The sequence below is a fragment of the Dromiciops gliroides genome, chromosome 4 (assembly GCF_019393635.1).
Source record: "Dromiciops gliroides isolate mDroGli1 chromosome 4, mDroGli1.pri, whole genome shotgun sequence".
In the NCBI taxonomy this organism is placed as follows: Eukaryota; Metazoa; Chordata; class Mammalia; order Microbiotheria; family Microbiotheriidae; genus Dromiciops; species Dromiciops gliroides.
In genome coordinates, this window is record NC_057864.1 from 476658193 (window position 1) to 476675352 (window position 17160).

The following is a 17160-nucleotide window of genomic DNA, read 5'->3' on the forward strand; positions in this document are numbered from 1 at the left end:
ACTGGGTGTTCCTTCATGTGACACTTCTATCTCTTTGTACTGCTGTCTCTGGGGCTTATCACCTCTGCCTCCTGGCTGCCTTCAAGACTCACTTTAAACCCCACCTTCCACAGTTAGCTTTTCCTGGTCCCCCCAGATGCCTTTCCTTAGAAATTGCCTTCCATTTATGCATCTTATATATGTACAAGGGTTCTTTCCTGGTTTTCTCACCCCCCCCCATTATAGAACATTTGTCCCTTGGGGGTAAAGAATCCCAGTTTTTTTATATCCTCAGTTTAGATCTCTGCCAGGTACAAGGGAAAAACTTTTTGTTTCTTTAAAAAATTTTTATTTTTTTTGAAAACTCTTATAGATGATGACTGGGGGCAGCTGAGTGGTACAGTGGATAAAGCACCAGCCCCAGGAAATCAGGACGACCTGAGTTCAAATCCAACCTCAGACACTTGCCCACTTACTTGGGCAAGTCACTTTACCATCATTGTCCTTCCCCCCCCCCCAAAAAAGACTAAGTATAGTATAGTAAAAAAGAGTAGGGGACCAAGAGCCAGAATGATGATGACTGACAGGCTGACCTTTAAAACCTATATAAATGTCAGCTATTGTTTGGATTATTTAGCATTATGAAACTTTAAAAAAGCTGAAACAAGTGATCAATCATACTTACATTCTCTTTTCTTTTGTCCCTCAGCCTAATAGTTTGGGTTCTGTTTTGCTTTTGAGGTGCTTCCAATAAAAACAGCAAAAGATGTTGCTGGCTGACTGAAAGCACCAGGAAGTTGAGTCTGGAGAAAAGAAGACTGGAATTCAAACTCTCCTGGACCTTAAGGAGATTACATTCTAGCAACCTTAGAATTTAAAAGGCTGTCCCAGGGAAGGGAGTTGGTTCTCTTAAGGTTGGCTCTTAAAAGTAGGAGGGAGGGGACAGCTTGGTGGCACAGTAGATAGAGCACTGCCCTGGAGTCAGGAGGACCTGAGTTCAAATGTGGCCTCAGACACTTGACACGTACTAGCTGTGTGACCCTGGGCAAGTCACTTAACCCTCATCGCCCCGAAAAAAAACCCAACCCAACCAAACCAAACAAAAAAAGTAGGAGGGAGAGGAGGCACAGCAGAGAGACAGATTTAGGTATAAAGGAAACTTGACCTAAACAAAGGTGGTCTGGGCTGCTTAGGGAGGACCTGGGCTAGTCAGGGCAAGAGGCCACTGGTGGGGGCGTGGCAGAGGAGGACATTTTGACTTCTCTATGCTGTGCATTAGCCTCAGAGGGTTTAAGAGAGAATTTTTGGATATCGTCCCCCTGCAGATGTGTGTTGCTAGTAGTTCTGGCTGCCTACAAACACGAGCTCTTCTTTACCCAGTTCATTAGCTAGAATCAAGCATTTATTAAGAATTGACTCTATGCCAGGCACTCTGTTATCCATTGGAGTTATAATAAAGACAAAACCAGAACATCCCCCCCTCCCCCCAGGACAGCATGTTCTTAAATCAAAGTCTGTACAAGTCTCATTTTCTCAGGAGGAGCCAGAATGACCTGCCACGATGCTAAGAGTTGCAACTAGGCTAATAAAATGAATAGGTCACGTATGGTGACAGACAGGCTCTTCTAGAAGCCTTCAGTTTTCTGAGAAGTTGGTTCAGATCTGCTTATTCCTTCTTCCTTACCATTTACATCCTTCCCTCAAATATAGTGTAGCAAGGCATTGCAAATAGTTGGAGAGGGTGGGAAGAGATGGTGGGCCTTAAAAAACAACTGACAGGGGCAGCTAGGTGTTGCAGTAGATAAAGCACCAGCTCTGGATTCAGGAGGATCTGAGTTCAAATTGGACCTCAGACACTTAAACACTAGCTGTGTGACCCTGGGCAAGTCACCTTCACCCTCATTGCCCAGCAAAAAAAAAAAAAAAAGATTGACAAACATTTTAGTTTAGTGTGGTATCTAGTAGTCCAGGGGATTAAGAGCTGGACCTGGAGAGTCAGGAAGGCTTGAGTTCAAAATTGCCTTAAGACACCTATTGTGACCCTAGGCAAATTACTTGACCGGTTTGCCTCAGTTTCCTCATCTGTAAAATGGGGAAAATAGCACCTTAGTCCCAGAATTGTGAAGCTCAAATGTTTTCTAAAGCGCTTAGGCAGTGCATAGCACAGTAGGTACATGTCATCATTCCCTTTCCACGGCTCCTGCACGGAAGGTGCAGAGCATTTATGGATACTGGGGGGAAGAGGAACACCAAATTCAGAGGACTGGGGCCCTGCCGCCTGTTGGCACGTCGAGCATTCACTTCCTGTTACTGATGACCACTAGCAAGGCACGGGGGACAGGACTCAGATTCCGGACTTGACCCAAGTCCTCTGAGACATGGCAGTAGCAGAACAAAGTATTACTTGGTTAACCATCCCGAAGGGCGACAAAACAAAACTTTGGGAGCTGGGGTGGGGGGGAGTTGTCACGGACAGTGTTATCGAGCCTGGGGGGGGCTCTAGACCTTGGGGGGGGGCTGCCCCTGCTCATCTCCCAAACACCCAAATGCCCACCCCGCCCCAGGCGCAGGAAGGGAGGAGACGGGCAGAATGCGCGCACTGGGGCCCCCCACCGGCCCGGGGCGTCCTCGATCCTTTTGGGGGTGCTTCCTCCAGTCCCCCAGAGCACTCTTCCGTCTTCCTCTGACGCACTGACCCTTCAGTGGGACCCTGGCCTCCGAGCGCGTCCGCAGAGCGCGTTTTGGGGGTGAGGGAGAGTTGCGGGGTTGGGGGCCCAGTCCTGCGGCCCAGGGGGTGCCTCGGGGGCTGGGATAACAAAGCGGGGGCTCTTTCGACTCGGAGGATGCCGAAAACGGGCTTTGTTCCTTTTAACGCCTGCCCTCCCAGGAGTCTCCCAGAGAGCTACTGCAGACGGCCTTTGGAGCCCGAGGGTACTGGGCCCCTTCGGGCCCCGCCACCTCCTCTGGGACCTTGGCCTTGGCCGCGGGCGCCCTCCTGGGGTGTGGCCCCGCGCCGCCCGCCGCGCGCGGTCCCTTTAAGATGGGGGCGGGGCCCAGGAGGAAAGACAAAGCCCCCGGACGCGCGCGCCCCCGCCCCCCTCCCCTCCGGCGCACGGACCGCAGTGCCCGGATGTCGGTGTCGCCGTCGGTGACAGATGGCGCAGTGTCCGTAAGGAGGGGAATTCTTCGGTTTGACCCCTCCGCCATCCCCCTCCACCTCACTTAGCCCCCGACCCCCGCTGGTTACCCACTGCCTCCCCACCCACACTGGGCTCCCTGCCCCGGAAAACCGAGAGCCGACGGCCCGCGCTTACATAACTTGACCTTTCACCTCTTCACACTGCCCTCTATTGCGCCTCAGCCCAACTACCCGGCAGGAGCCGAGGAGGGGCGGGGCCGTCAGGGGCTGAGCGACGGCCAGCGTGAGCCAATCAAGCGCGAGCGCCGGCTGGCTCTCCGCCTATTGCGGCCGCCGCCAGAGGCGCCACGGGGGAGCAAGTTAGTGTGAGCGCCGGACGGGCGGGGGGAGGAGGGCAATCTCCCGCCATTTTTCAATAATTTCCTCCGGGGCTGCCGAGGAGTCGCGGCGAAGGCTGGATTCCGGGGCTTTGGGCAGTGCTCCGCGAGAGACCGGCAAACCCAAGGGGAAGTGCGGCGGCGGCGGCGACGACGACGGCTGCAGCGGCGTGGGGGAGGGCTTCTCACCCCCCTCCCGAGGGTCTTTCCCGTAGCGGCCTCCGCGCCGGCGGGGCTAGAGCGAAGAGAATCGGGGCTCACGCCTCCCCCCGCCCCGGAGGGAGGGAGGGAGGGAGAGCGAGCGCGCGCAGGAGAGCGCGCGAGAGCAGCTCGCTCCGGGCCGAGAGCTAGGCCTAGCGTCGCGCGCCGGCCGGGGCTCGCGGAGCAGCCGCCCCCCTCCCTCTCCCTGCGCTCTTCTCCCTCCTCCCCCTCCCCTCCGGGCCGGCCTCGGTCCCGCTCCGGCTCGGGCTCGGGCTCGGGCTCGGGCCGGGCCCGGCTCCCGCCGCCGCGATGGCGCCGCTGCTGGGCCGCAAGCCGTTCCCGCTGGTGAAGCCGCTGCCCGGAGAGGAGCCGCTCTTCGTCATCCCGCACACGCAGGAGGCCTTCCGGACCCGGGAGTATCCTTTGGGGCCGAGCCCGAGGGCGGCGCGGGCGGCTGTCAGCGGGTCCTGGGGCCGGGCTGGGGGGAGGGCTGGCGGGCCCCCTGGGGGAGCCCCGGGCAGGTCCGGCGCGGGGGGGGGGGGGCGCCTCGCGGGGCGGAGGAAGAGCCGGGACCCTGGCAGGAGTGGAGCGCGCCCGGGGGCAGCCTGGGGCCCGGTTCGCTTGTTCCTTCCTCCCCGGGGGTGCGCGCCGTGCCGGCCGAGGCCCCGGGCCACGAGCCGGGGGCCCGGGGAGGGGGCCCGCGGACCACGCGGCGGCCTCGCAGCCGCTTCCTCCTCCACCTCCTCGCCTTGGGCCATTGTTGTCAGAGCCCCCGGCTCGGAGTTGGAAAGTGGGGGCGGCTCCTTTTTTCTCTTTCACGGCCTCCAAGTCAACTCCAAGTTTGCCTTCGCTCGGTGGGCTTGGGGTGCCCCCTCCCCCCGTGACACTTCTCCCCCAGCAGCTTAGACAAAAGGCCGGAGTCTTGATGTCCCCTTCCCCGGGCCCGAAGTGGGCGCGTGTCTCTGGAAGGGAGCGCCGGCCAGGAAGCATTTCTGGGTGTCGGGGGGTGACTTTAAGGGTCGTCCTGGGATTCCTGCACCTCGTTCCTCCCGGGCCCCGATGGGAAATCTTAGAGCCCTTTTCCTTGGGATCGCGTCTGAAGTGTGCGACCTCAAAACAAAGGGACTTAGGGAAAAGATCGGAAGCTGGACTGAGAAAGGTGAAGTCGGAGTAATGGATGAGAAGAGTCACGGAAGGAATAGCGCTGCCCAGTTATTTGGCAGGGAGCATGTTGCAACTTTCAATGTTCATTTTCAACTAGTTGTTGGCGGTGAGGGCTAATTGTGGAAGGAGAATCCATGCATTGCACCGGAGGAGGACTTGGCTAGTGATTTTTCATAGTCCGAGGGATTCGAGGGGCCTTTTAGACACTGCCCAACTTGCTTGGATACGGGCTGTCATTCTAAGCCATACGCCTTTTATTGCTTTTCTCTCGGTTCCAGTGTCTGCAGGAGAACTTAACGAAATCTACCCACCCTCCCCACCCCCCAACCTGTTAGTCTTTTTAAAATGCCCGGCCCTCTGAGCAGTATGTGAAGTGGACAGGAATGTCGTAGGGTTCAGTTATTGTTGTCCATCTCTAGGAATCGAGAGCCCCTCACCTCATCTAGCAAGTGGGCTTTTATTCCAAGTGTTAGGTGGGAAAGGCTTCAGAGGCAGTGAAGTGGGGGGGCGGGCCTGTGGAGCTGGATTTAACCGGGTTCTTTTAGCTTTGGGCACTCGGCCACGTCCACTGTTGCCATCCTCACCTAACTCAGCCATGACCCTTTAACATTAATTACTCCGTGAAATGGTTGTTAAGCACTTCAGATCTTGGGTGCCTACTGTGTTTGAAGGAGATACAAAGACAAATGAAGCGGTCTTCACCTTAAGTATTTTTCTTCCGTTGATGTTGGTGATGAAACAGTTTGAAAAACAAACCGTAGTCTCCAGAAGTATTTAATGGAAAATGTGCTGGAGGTTAAATGATTTTCTCAACATTATTTCTCATAACCGTTCATTTTAAGAAGCCTTTAATTGGCTTGCATTTTTATAGATGAAAATTTGCTCTCTTGTGAATTGCTACAAATGGAAGCCCTTCTGAAGGTTTTAAGCAATTGTACGGTCTGAGTATGGTTGGTATGGCTGTCTCTCAGCCTTTGGTGGTCTTCCGGAAGTGAATAAGTGCTTTGGAGGGGTAACAGCTATTACACATGTATTTACTTTAGTATTTAAAATTCTGATTTTGATATGATTTGCTACTTTAGTTTTCTTTTTAGCTTCTTTGCCCTTTGGCAAAGGTATATACCACCTAGAAAATGTTCCAAAATATTTTATTTAAAGCTGTTGGTGGTATAGTATTAAAATATAAAGATGTAGAGCTTTCATCTCCATTTAAAATTCAAAAGATAGTTGTGAGTAATGCTCTTTTGTTATATAACTGACTTTACATGTCAGTAATGGTGACGTATATGAAATCTAACCCAAATTAGCTGCCTAGGTGTGGGGCTTGAGGTTGGGAAGTGTAAAAACCCTGTCAGAATCAGTCCTGAATTTGATTATGATGGATTGGGATTTGACGACACATTGAACATTGTATATAAAGTTTAGTTTTTCAGGAAGGGCTATAGAAGCCTGTCAGATTAATTTTCTGGGTTTTTGTTTTTGCTTTTTTGCATACTTGTAGATGTTTTTTTTCTATGCTACGTAAGCATTCAAGTATGGAGCACTTTGCAAACCATGGACTTTATAACTGTATGGGAACTATAGGAAGCACAAGGAGCAAGGACTGTTTGAATGTTAATATGTAGTTGTGCTGGGCAAGAATGTGACCCAGGGTTTGTCTTGATGAAAGCTGGGCAGCTGTAGATGGAGTTAAGTTGCAGTTACAGACAGAATTGCATTGGACAGATGGAATGCTGAGCTGTAATGCCTTCTGACTTTAATATTTTAATTTATTTTTTTTAAGTATAAGATTATGCGAGAGCTGTTAGTTTTTACATGTTTTAATGGCTAACTGGTTTAGTGAGAACACAGAAGAATAAAAAAACAAACTGGTAGTTCTTTTATTTTTCTCACCGTTAATAATGTAGCACCATTTATTTTTCCTACTTTTCTGGTGCTATAGGAAATGTCAGTTTCGGCTTTCCTGACTGAGGATAAGGGGCTCTTATTGCCTCTTTCCTTTACACACCTCTTCCCCCTTCCCTCCCCTTCCCATCAACTGTTCCTCTGAAAGAAGTCCAGAGTCACATTACAAGGCTAAGGAGAACAAAGCCCCCCCCCCCCCCACCACCCTCCAGTAGCAGGAGAGTCAACCTTGACCTTTCTTAGCATAGATGCACTTAAAAATCTTCCTGTATTTAAATGTGTTTCTCATTTGTAGTTATCAAAGGCCCAGGGCATTGCTGTAATATTTTGTTACTACCTATAGAGGAGTCACTGAAACAAGGGAACTTCACATTGTAGTTGCTGTGACTGGTTTTTGGAAAGGTAGATTTATTTTGAGAAACCTGAAATCTGAAAAAGACTTTGGAAATAGCTGCTTCAGTTTCCTCCAAAACAACATTTTTCTTTCATTTTCATTTTTCTTGTTTTCCTGGAACATTTTTGAAAGTGATATGTAAACTGAAAAGTTGGAAGTAACCTATCAGTGTTGAGACAGGATGTAGCAGAGTTTGTTTGCCCCTGTTCCAAACTTTTGGAATAATGATCGGTTTTTATTTAATGCTGAGTTGATGGAGACTAAGCTACCAAATAGGGTTTGGACCAGCTGGCTTTTGTAGGCCGCCCAGCCTCCCTCTCCAGGTTTGTTGCTACTAACTGCATTTCAACTACACTGGCCTAATTGCCTTTATGCTCAGTTCCATCTCCTCTCTTTAGGCCTTTGCTTGGGCTACTCTCCGCTCAACTCATTCTAGAATCCCTGGCTTCTTTCTAGACTCAGGAGCATCACTTCCTACAGAAAGAATGCATTCCCCTGAAGAGCAGCAATGCTTTCTGTGTTCTTTTTTTCTCCTGTTTTTTTTTGTTGTTGTTTTTTAAACATTTGATGAAGATGTTCATTATTTTGTGGTTCAAGTTGTGTCCAACTCTTCCATGCCAGGTAATATGCAGTTCTGTAAAGGAATTACTAGAATAAGTTAATTCCAATTTGGCAATTTATGGGAATATGTGATTGTTTTCTAACAATCTTCAAAAGATACTCTCAAGACCTTCTCACCCCCCTCCCCATTCATTTTACTAAGGGAGTTGTCACCTGTGAACATGTAAAATCTACATTTTTAGCCTTTTGAAATAAGGATTTACTGTCATGTGAAGAGGAAAACTTTGACAAAATTCACTTCAAGAAGGACCTCCTTGTTCTTCCAGTCTTTGAGCATCTGAACCAGCCTGTATTCAGTCAACCCATAATAGTCCTTGTGATTTTCTAGATTTCAGGTCCCATTCCCTCAGAGACTTTTGATCTTTTTAGACTTGAGAAAGCTTATCTTTGTTTACTACCTCCCTTCCCCTTCTGAGTTTTGTTGTCTCTGTTTAGTTATAATCAGAATTGCCTTGTTTCCTACCTTGCACTTACTTTGTTTCTAATGTTTATCTTTTGTCCTCCCAACCTTTTCCAGGGAATGTAACAAGGGTTTTTAGATTTCTTTAATGATCCTAAAAAAGAAAAGTCGGACTTTTAAATTTTGTTCTAACCTGTCATTTCATTGGTGTAAGGAATTCCCAGTGAAGAAATTCCTTCTACCAGCACAGAACAGTCACTATTAAACAAGTTATGGTTCTTACAGCTTTGGAGTGCCTGGGGGCACTGAGTCATTAGTCCATATGGGTCAGAGGTGGAACTGGAACCCAGCACCTTCTGCCTCCAAGGTCTGCTCACTATACTTATTCTTTCCTAATTGGATTATCATATACTGCCCAAATAATTCACCCACTACTTCTGCCAGGACTATCTTCCCTGTTGACTTGGCCATTTTACTACCTAGAAAAACTTGATGTAATTTGGTGATTTCACTGTACATAGTATTTTTTTAAAATTTCATAATAAACGTTTTCATTTATGGTTTGGGGTTCCAATTTTTATCCCTCTTTCCCAGAGGCGGCAAACAATCAAGATATGCGTTATACATGTGCAATTATGTAAAATATTACCATATTTGTGATTTTGTACAAGAAAACGTGATTAAAAGAAAAATGAAAGAAAGTGAAAAATAGCATGTTTCAGTCTGTTCAATCAATATCAGTTCTTTCTTTGGAGGTGGATGGTATGTTTCATCAGTAGTTCGATGGGACTGTCTTGGATTCATTGTATTGGGAATAGTTAAGTCTCTCACAGTTCTTTATCAAACAGTATTGCTGTCTCTGCACAATGTTCTCTTGGGTTTGCTCACTTCACTGTACATCCACAGTATTTCTTTAAAATAATAAACATTTTTATTTTATAGTTTTGAGTTCCAATTTTTAATCTTCCTTCCCCTCCCCCTAGGTGGTAAGCAATCAGATATGGGTTATACATGTGTGCTTATGTACATAGTATTTTTAAAATATGTTTTCTTGTTCTTTTCTTTATGACTGCCACTTGTCAATATGGTCCTTCACCAACCATTATTATTCATTCTGAAGAAGTTGAGAGTTACCATGATCACATAGCTTAGTAGGTGTTGGAGCCTGGACCCGGCCTTGGTTTGCTGACAGCAGGTCTTGCCCAGTATGGAAGTGAGGCTCATAGTGCTTCTGTCCTTTGGGTTTTTTTTCTAACTACCTTTGAGATAGTTGTTTATCAGTACCAACATCAGAGGGTGGTAGGAAAATAAAAATGTTACTAATTATTCAGAAAGATCAGGGAATAAGTAGAAACTGTTGAGTCATCATAGTTTTTGGATTCTGTTGGTAGGTTTGATTTGTCCATATTGTTCCTGGGTTCTCCTGATTATAACTCTGTATAATCAAGTGAGCTGATGGCTGGAAGGCTATATTTACATTCTGGTAATGGCACAGAGAGAGAGGTGTCCACCATCATTAAAGCCACCACTTGGAAGATACTGAGGTGGGCAGAGGACTGTGGCTGTGGTGTCACTTTATGTTGCTGTAGTATGTGAGTTACCCACCTTGGACAACTCATAATTTGCACATGCCTGATGACAGTGAATTACCGTTGGGGTAGCATAGAAGGAGTTTAAAAAAAGATGGTGTGGAACCATCAAACTGATGTGTTTTTTCTCCGTAGCTTCTAAATAGTGGCTGCCGAAGTGGTCTTGTCAGTGTTCTTTTATTGAAGACCAGAAAAAGAATGAGAGGCATTATTATGAATTGGTTTTCTCGAGATCATTTAACTGCTCTGAAGAGAGAGAGAGACACTTTTTAATCTTCCTTTCAAGTAAGATTCTTTGGATCGTATTAACTCATCTCATGGCAAGTTTCTCATTTAAATTTATTTTACATTTCAAATAGTCCCTTTCCCCCTCCTTTAGCTAGTTCAGAGTCAGAGATGAGACCTCAGAGAGGAGGTCATCTGGTCTGAACTCCTTAGTTTATTGTTGAGGAATTGAGGCCCAAGGAGATTAAATGATTTCCCCAAAGTCAACTGAGTTAGTATTGATTATAGATACAGAACAAGAAGGACCATCTGGGCCCCGCCTCTCATCCTACAGATCCAAGGTCATGAGGTAATAAATGGCACCAGAATTCAAACCCCACTTCCTTTTCCTCTTCCCCCTCCCCCTTCAGATCTGGCCTCCTTTCCACTCTCCTGCTCCCTTGGAATAAGGACCTGGATCTCATTAGCCTATTAGCCATTAGAACCATGGCCTGGTTTCTCTTAGGCCTTTCTCCTCGCCTCCTGGCTGGCTCCTCTCCTTAAATCAGAGTTGCTTAGGCTGTCCTCTTGTCCCCATTGGGTTCCTTCCCCCTGCTTTTCTCCCTGAGGCTCAGCTTTGGCCTCCAGCTGCTGCTGGCCTTCTAGCTCTAATGGGTGTTTCCTGATGTGCTCCTGTGAAAGCATCTCCTGGGGGCAGGGAGAACAACAACTTGTATCTTTCATTGTGGGTTTTGAGTGACTTCTGCCTGCATGAAGTAGAGATATTTTTCTAGACCAGAGCTCTGCATGAGGCAACTCCTCCTACCAATCCAGATAAGACTTTTGCTCTGCAGCTTGGAGCTGCTTAGGGCATTAAACTGAAATTCCGTGCCCAGGGTTAGGACTCGAACCAAGATCTTCCTGAGACACTCCAGCTTGATTCTGTGTGGTGTGCTCTGCCACGATTGCTTAAGTAAAGTACTAACTCTTTGCTTATGGATTAAGGCCTTTTATTTAATAGTGACTTTGTAAATGACAAGCAGGATGATTTCAGAAAGGCCTGGAAAGTCTCCTATGAACTGATGTGTAGGGAAGTAAGCAGAACCAGAACATTGTGTAGAGACAGCAGTACTGTTTGATGAACTGTGAATGACTTAACTATTCTCAACAATGCAAAGATCCAAGACAATCCCAAAGGACTATCGATGAAACATCCTATCTACTTCCAAAGAAAGAATCGATATTGATGGAACACAGACTGAAGCATGCTATTTTCCACTTTCTTTCATTTTTTCTTTTATTCAAGTTTTCTTGTGCAAAATGTCTAATTTGTTTTACGTAATTGTACATGTATAACCCATATCTGATTGCTTACTGCTTCAGTGAGCGGGTAGGGGAGGGAGGGAAGGTAAAAATTGGAACTCAGAATGATAAATAAAAATGTTTATTACTTTTAAAAAATAGTGACTTTGTGCCTTTACTTATTCTGTACTTATTCAAGGCCCTGGTGCCCCTTTAGTTGGGTGTATTTGACTCTGGATGCACTAGACTCTCTGAGTCTTGTGATTATGGCAAGAAGGGGTATATCCCCCCTCCATTATTTGAATGTCATTTTCCTGAACTCTGGCCACCTCAGAGAGTATGAGGCCCGCCTGGAAAGATACAGTGAACGTATTTGGACCTGTAAGAGCACGGGGAGCAGCCAGCTGACTCACAAGGAGGCTTGGGAGGAAGAGCAGGAAGTTGCTGAGCTGTAAGTAGCACTGGGCAGCATGGGGGTGGGGGTGGGGGTGCGACACTAATCTTATAAATACTTTTCGCCATTTGAAAGTCCAGGTGATTTGTGTACCTTGGTGAGGCTCCTCCAGGTTGAGGTGAGCTTAGGCTCCCACTGGCTAAAGCTTGTTCTCTATATTTACAGTGGTAAGGACCACCCAGGAAAAGGTGGTCTACTTGGGGGGAGGGGGTACTTAATGTACTTAAATACATTAGAGAGCAGGGCTTCTTCACCTTTTTCGAGTCCTTGGCTGTCTGGTGAAGCCTATGGACTAATTAGAATAATCTTAGAATAATGGTTTGTTGTCTGTCTTCATAATTGAAGGAAATGCTATATAAACTTCTTTTAGAGAATAGTGAAAATAAAGATGTCCTTTTTTTCCCCTCCCTATTCAAGTTCACAGAGTTCCCTGAAATCTATCCATTGAGTCTTGGAGGTCCATCAACCCCAGATTAAGAACTCTTGGTTGAAAGTTAAGGAGGATTCTTGTGTCTTGATATCCTTAAATTTTAATAATGCTTCAAATCTTTTCAAATTTCAGCCAGATATGAGTTTGAGCCATGTGAATACTGTTGGGCAGGTTGACCGTACTGGTCTGCAGATAGGTCACACTTTTTTTTCTTTTACTGTTGTTTTTTCAGCATATAAGAAAAATATGCAACTGAAAATGGCTTATTAGGAAAGTGTGCCTATGGATCAGCTGTTTTGTTCTTCAGATTTGTTGGATCGTGGCAACAGTGTTACAGATGTTTACATTTTGGCTCTGTTATGTGTATAATATTTGAGGGGGTTAGCCTAGGAACTTAACCATCATTTGTAACATTTGTTTCTATAGGAAGGTACTCAGCAAAATGGGAAAGCAGGAATATTCACTATTTGATTCTCAGGCTACGTGGGTAGCCCTTTTCTATCCCTCATACAGTGCTGGCCAGTCATTGCTAGGTACAGAGATGTTCATAAGTCAAAGAGTCCCTGAACTTAATTTTCTTTTAAAATGTCATTTTTAGGAATGTGAGCTCCACGTAAGGCAGTATAGTGTTCTGCTTCTCTGGCCTTCAGTTGCCTTATTTGTAAGATAGGGTGGTAATTTGGCATTCTGTAGCACTTACAGTTTACAAAATACATCTTACTGCAAGATACTTTTGTGAGAGTAGTTAGTATAATTAATATCCCACAAGTGAGAAAACAGACTTAGGGAGGCCAGCTTGAACACATATAGCTAGGAAGTATCCAAGGTTTGAACCAGGGGCCTTTGAAGGTGAGTTGGTTGGTATTTGTTCCACTCGGTGTCCAGGAGAGTGCTTCAGTATAAGACAAATGCAAAAGGCTCATATTGTTCCTTTGTTTTTGTGGGGCAGTGAGGGTTAAGTGACTTGCCCAGGGTCACACAGCTAGTGTCAAGTATCTGCGGCCGAATTTGAACTCAGGTCCTCCTGAATCCAGAGCTGGTGCTTTATCCACTGCAACACCTAGCTGCCCCCTGTGTAATTTAAGATTCTAAATGTGGATCCTAATCTGTTCCCCCAGTTTTGGGGGAAACCGACTAAAACCACTGATAAAACGAGTTTAGGTTTTTAAGGGTTTATTGGAAAATAGAAAGAAAAAGATTGAGAACAGAATTCCAACAGCCTGGCATTCCTATCTTTCCTCAAATTTCCTGTGAAGTCCTCTGCCGCCACCACCATCCAGTCAGGAACCCAATCATTACACCCCCCCCCCCAATATTGTTGATATTCCTCATAAAGTAAGGTGCTATGGAACAGAATCATTAGACTATAAACTCAAGAATGACTGCAGTAATCCTTTAGCTGTTGCTATCATTTTTTATCTTGTACTTTGACATCACCTACATGTTCTGATGTATTCCTCCTCACTCTCATCTCATATCCATCCCTTATAACAAAAATAAGAGAGGGAAAAAGTTAAGTAGAACTGATCAACAAATTGATAGTATCCAACAGGGGCGGCCTGGTTGCAGTGTTTCCACACCCATATATCCCTCAGTTCTGCAAGGAAGGTAGGGGGTTGGGGCCTTTTTCAGCAGTCTTTGGGATAGACCTTGGTCAATATGCTTGAACAACATTCAGTTTTGATTATTGTGATTTATCTGTTTCTCTTGCACACATGACTTATTCTGTTTTCCTGGCTTTGCTTACTTTATATTAGTTCATTTAAGTTTCCCCTGTGCTTCTTGTCATTCATCATATAAAACAGCATTATTTTCCTTTGTCTTGGAAGAACTTCCTGGGAGAAAACTCCTTCCCGTGCGGATGGGCACCTAGTTTTATCTGGCTGGGGCGGGCACTGAGGGCTGCCATCTCTGCCTGTGGCCACACACAGCCTGTTTGCATCCCAGCTTGAACCTCAGTCTGTACCTGACTACTGTACTACACTGACTCTCTGTCACTTGCAAAAAAATCACAGAGTACCAAGAGAAGAATGTGGGGATTTTGGGTTTTCCTCTTAAAATGAATTAGAAGAAATCGTCTTTCTGATCCTTTCCGGCTCTAAAATTTTGATTGCCTTTCCTGAGAAGATACTTGGAATCTGAAGCAAAAAGAATATAATTAAAGGGAAATTACATCCTGAGATCGACAGACAGCATCTTGAAGGACACCCTCTTAAGGGTTTTGGAAGGGAAGTGATTCCACTTACACACTTCTACTTACTTCTCTTTTTGGGTCATTGGATAGATAGTATACACGCTAAAGTACAGGCCCTTTTCCCTGGCTTAGGTCAGTTGTCTAGAATGTCTCCTGACTTGGCTTCATTGCAGCTAGTAGTCCCTGATCTGAGCAAAGAACCTTAGTTTCTTCATCTTTGAAGTGGGAGATAAGTGATTGTTTGATCAAATAAAATAATGACTCTGATATATTAAATATTTTTTTGGGGGGTGAGGCAGTTGGGGTTAAGTGACTTGCCCAGGGTCACACAGCTAGTAAGTGTTAAGTGTCTGAGGCCGGATTTGAACTCAGGTCCTCCTGACTCCAGGGCCGTTGCTCTATCCACTGCGCCACCTAGCTGCCCCCCCATTAGCTTTTAAAAAACAAAACAAAACTTCATTATACGCCATTTGGTTTTTATATTTAGTTTTTTCTGGGTTCAAACCATCATGTGGACAATAAATGATAATGAATAGTCTTAGTTCTTTATGACAGAAGTGTACTCTCAAAATGTCTGATTAAATTTTAAAATGTGCCCTCGGGGCGGCTAGGTGGTGCAGTGGGTAGAGCACCAGCCCTGGAGTCAGGAGGACCTGAGTTCAAATCCAGCCTCAGACACTTGACACTTACTAGCTGTGTGACCCTGGGCAAGTCACTTAACCCCAATTGCCCCCCCAAAAAAATAAAAATAAAAATGTGCCCTAATATTAGGGTCAGAAGGAGCCACCTTTCAGCAACTAAATTTTTCTTTTTCAGAGGATTATAGATGATCAGAGTAGAGTTGGAAGGAACCTTATAGGTTACTTAGCAAATTACTTATTTAAGATTATATAGGTCGGGGGCAGCTAGGTGGCACAGTGGATAGAGCACTGGCCCTGGAGTCAGGAGTACCTGAGTTCAAATCCGGCCTCAGACACAATACTTACTAGCTGTGTGACTCTGGGCAAGTCACTTAACCCCAATTGCCTCACTTAAAAAAAAAAAGATTATATAGGTCAGTGGTTCTAAAGGATTCAGACCCAGTGCTTCTGCCTCCAAATGCAGTCATCTTCCTTTGTCACCTGGAGAAGCAGAGCCACCAACAGAGCTAGACATTTTGGGTTTGCTCAGGTGTCGTGTCAGAACACAGCTGTTGTCAGTTTCCAAATGATTGGGTTGCCTTGTTTGATTGTTGATAAGAGGTATTAACAGTTTTCCTATGTGTGATTATTACTATCTGAATGTCTGGAATGAGGTTGGTTAATGTTTTTGTAAACATAGATATCTAACTTGAGGGGGAAAATGAGTTACATTGAAAGCTGACAAAGATACTTAATTGGACAAAGATAGATTATGCTCATCTCCTGGACCTATAGTTTATAAATATAAGTCAGGAACAAAACCCAACTTGGAATGCTTTGAATTCCTTTTCCATGTTTTTCTGAGCTTTATGATTTCTAAATATGTCAATTACTACAATTTTATGAGTAAAATGACTTTATTCTAACTATTGTATATATATTTCTGTTTTTCATGTTTCCCTTGTCTTAGAGATTTTCTTCAGTGGCTTCAGTTTCTTGAAGTTTATATCTATCACAGAAGATGAGTTAGATGCATCTCAGAAGCTACCATGCCCAAATGGGCCTAAACATGAATCCCACATCCCTAGCCAGTGGTTAGCTAGCTTTTGCTTAAAGGTTGAAATGGGAAGGGTGGGGGTGAGAAATGGAACCTGGGAATTCTCCACTCTGATAGGATCATTTATTTAGAGCTGGAAGGTCTTGAAGGTCATGTAGTCTAGCCCTTCATTTTATAGGGCAGGAAACTGTTTCAGAAAAGAGGGGAAGAGGTGATTGGCCAGTTGTCCAGTAGCTAGTGAGGCATTAAGTGGTGGAGCCAGGATCAAGCATACAGTTTACTCTTTGGCCACCTCTTCACATAGCTAATTCTGTCTCCTGGAGCCATCGAGAATAAGTCTTCAATATGATATAATAGTCCTACAGATTTCAAGGTAGTTACTCTAATCTCCCATGAGCCTTTTCTAGGCTTCATCCTAAAGAAACAGCACTAGTTCTTTCAACTGAGCCTCATTTTGACATGAACTGAGGCTGTCCACTATTCTTAGTTCTGTCTTCATGGACATTTTCCAGTTGTCAACATCCTTCCTAAAATATGACATTCAAAATGAGCCATAAGCCAAATATATTCTGGCCAGTACAGTGGGACTGTTAGCTCTTTTGGTGTTGAGTCTTTTAATGTGGTCCAAAAGATGGTATTAACTTTATTTACTATCTTGGTGCACTTAATATTTTGAGCTTGAAGTTCATTAAAAATCTTAAGGGCAGCTAGGTGGTGTAATGGATAAAGCACCAGCCCTGGATTCAGGAGGACCTGAGTTCAAATCCGGCCTCAGACACTTGATACTTATTAGCTGTGTGACCCTGTGCAAGACACTTAACCCTCATTGCCCCACAAAAAAAAAAGAAAAGAAAAAGAAAAGGTTTATGTCTAAATTAAACATTTGGGGCAGCTAGTTGGCACAGTGGATAGAGCACTGGCCCTGGAGTCAGGAGGACCTGAGTTCAAGTTCGGCCTCAGACACTTGACAACTTACTAGCTGTGTGATCCTGGGCAAATCACTTAACCCCAATTGCCTCAACCCCCCCCCCCAAAATATCTCAAGACCTTCTCCCTCTCCCCCCCCCCTTGTGTGTGGCAGTTGGAGTTAAGTGACTTGTCCAGGGTCACAGCTAGTAAGTGTCAAGTGT

The 17160-nt window shown here is 45.5% G+C and overlaps 1 protein-coding gene across 1 annotated transcript in view; it reads left to right on the forward strand.

The window, feature by feature from the left end:
- Nucleotides 1-3479: 3479 nt before the first annotated feature.
- Nucleotides 3480-17160, forward strand: part of BAZ1B (bromodomain adjacent to zinc finger domain 1B) — a 68602-nt gene continuing 54921 nt past the window's right edge. Inside the window, 2 exon segments of the mRNA XM_044000516.1 lie at nucleotides 3480-4112; nucleotides 11610-11726. Of these exon segments, the coding sequence (XP_043856451.1) occupies nucleotides 4006-4112; nucleotides 11610-11726 (224 nt within the window). The 5' untranslated portion in view covers nucleotides 3480-4005.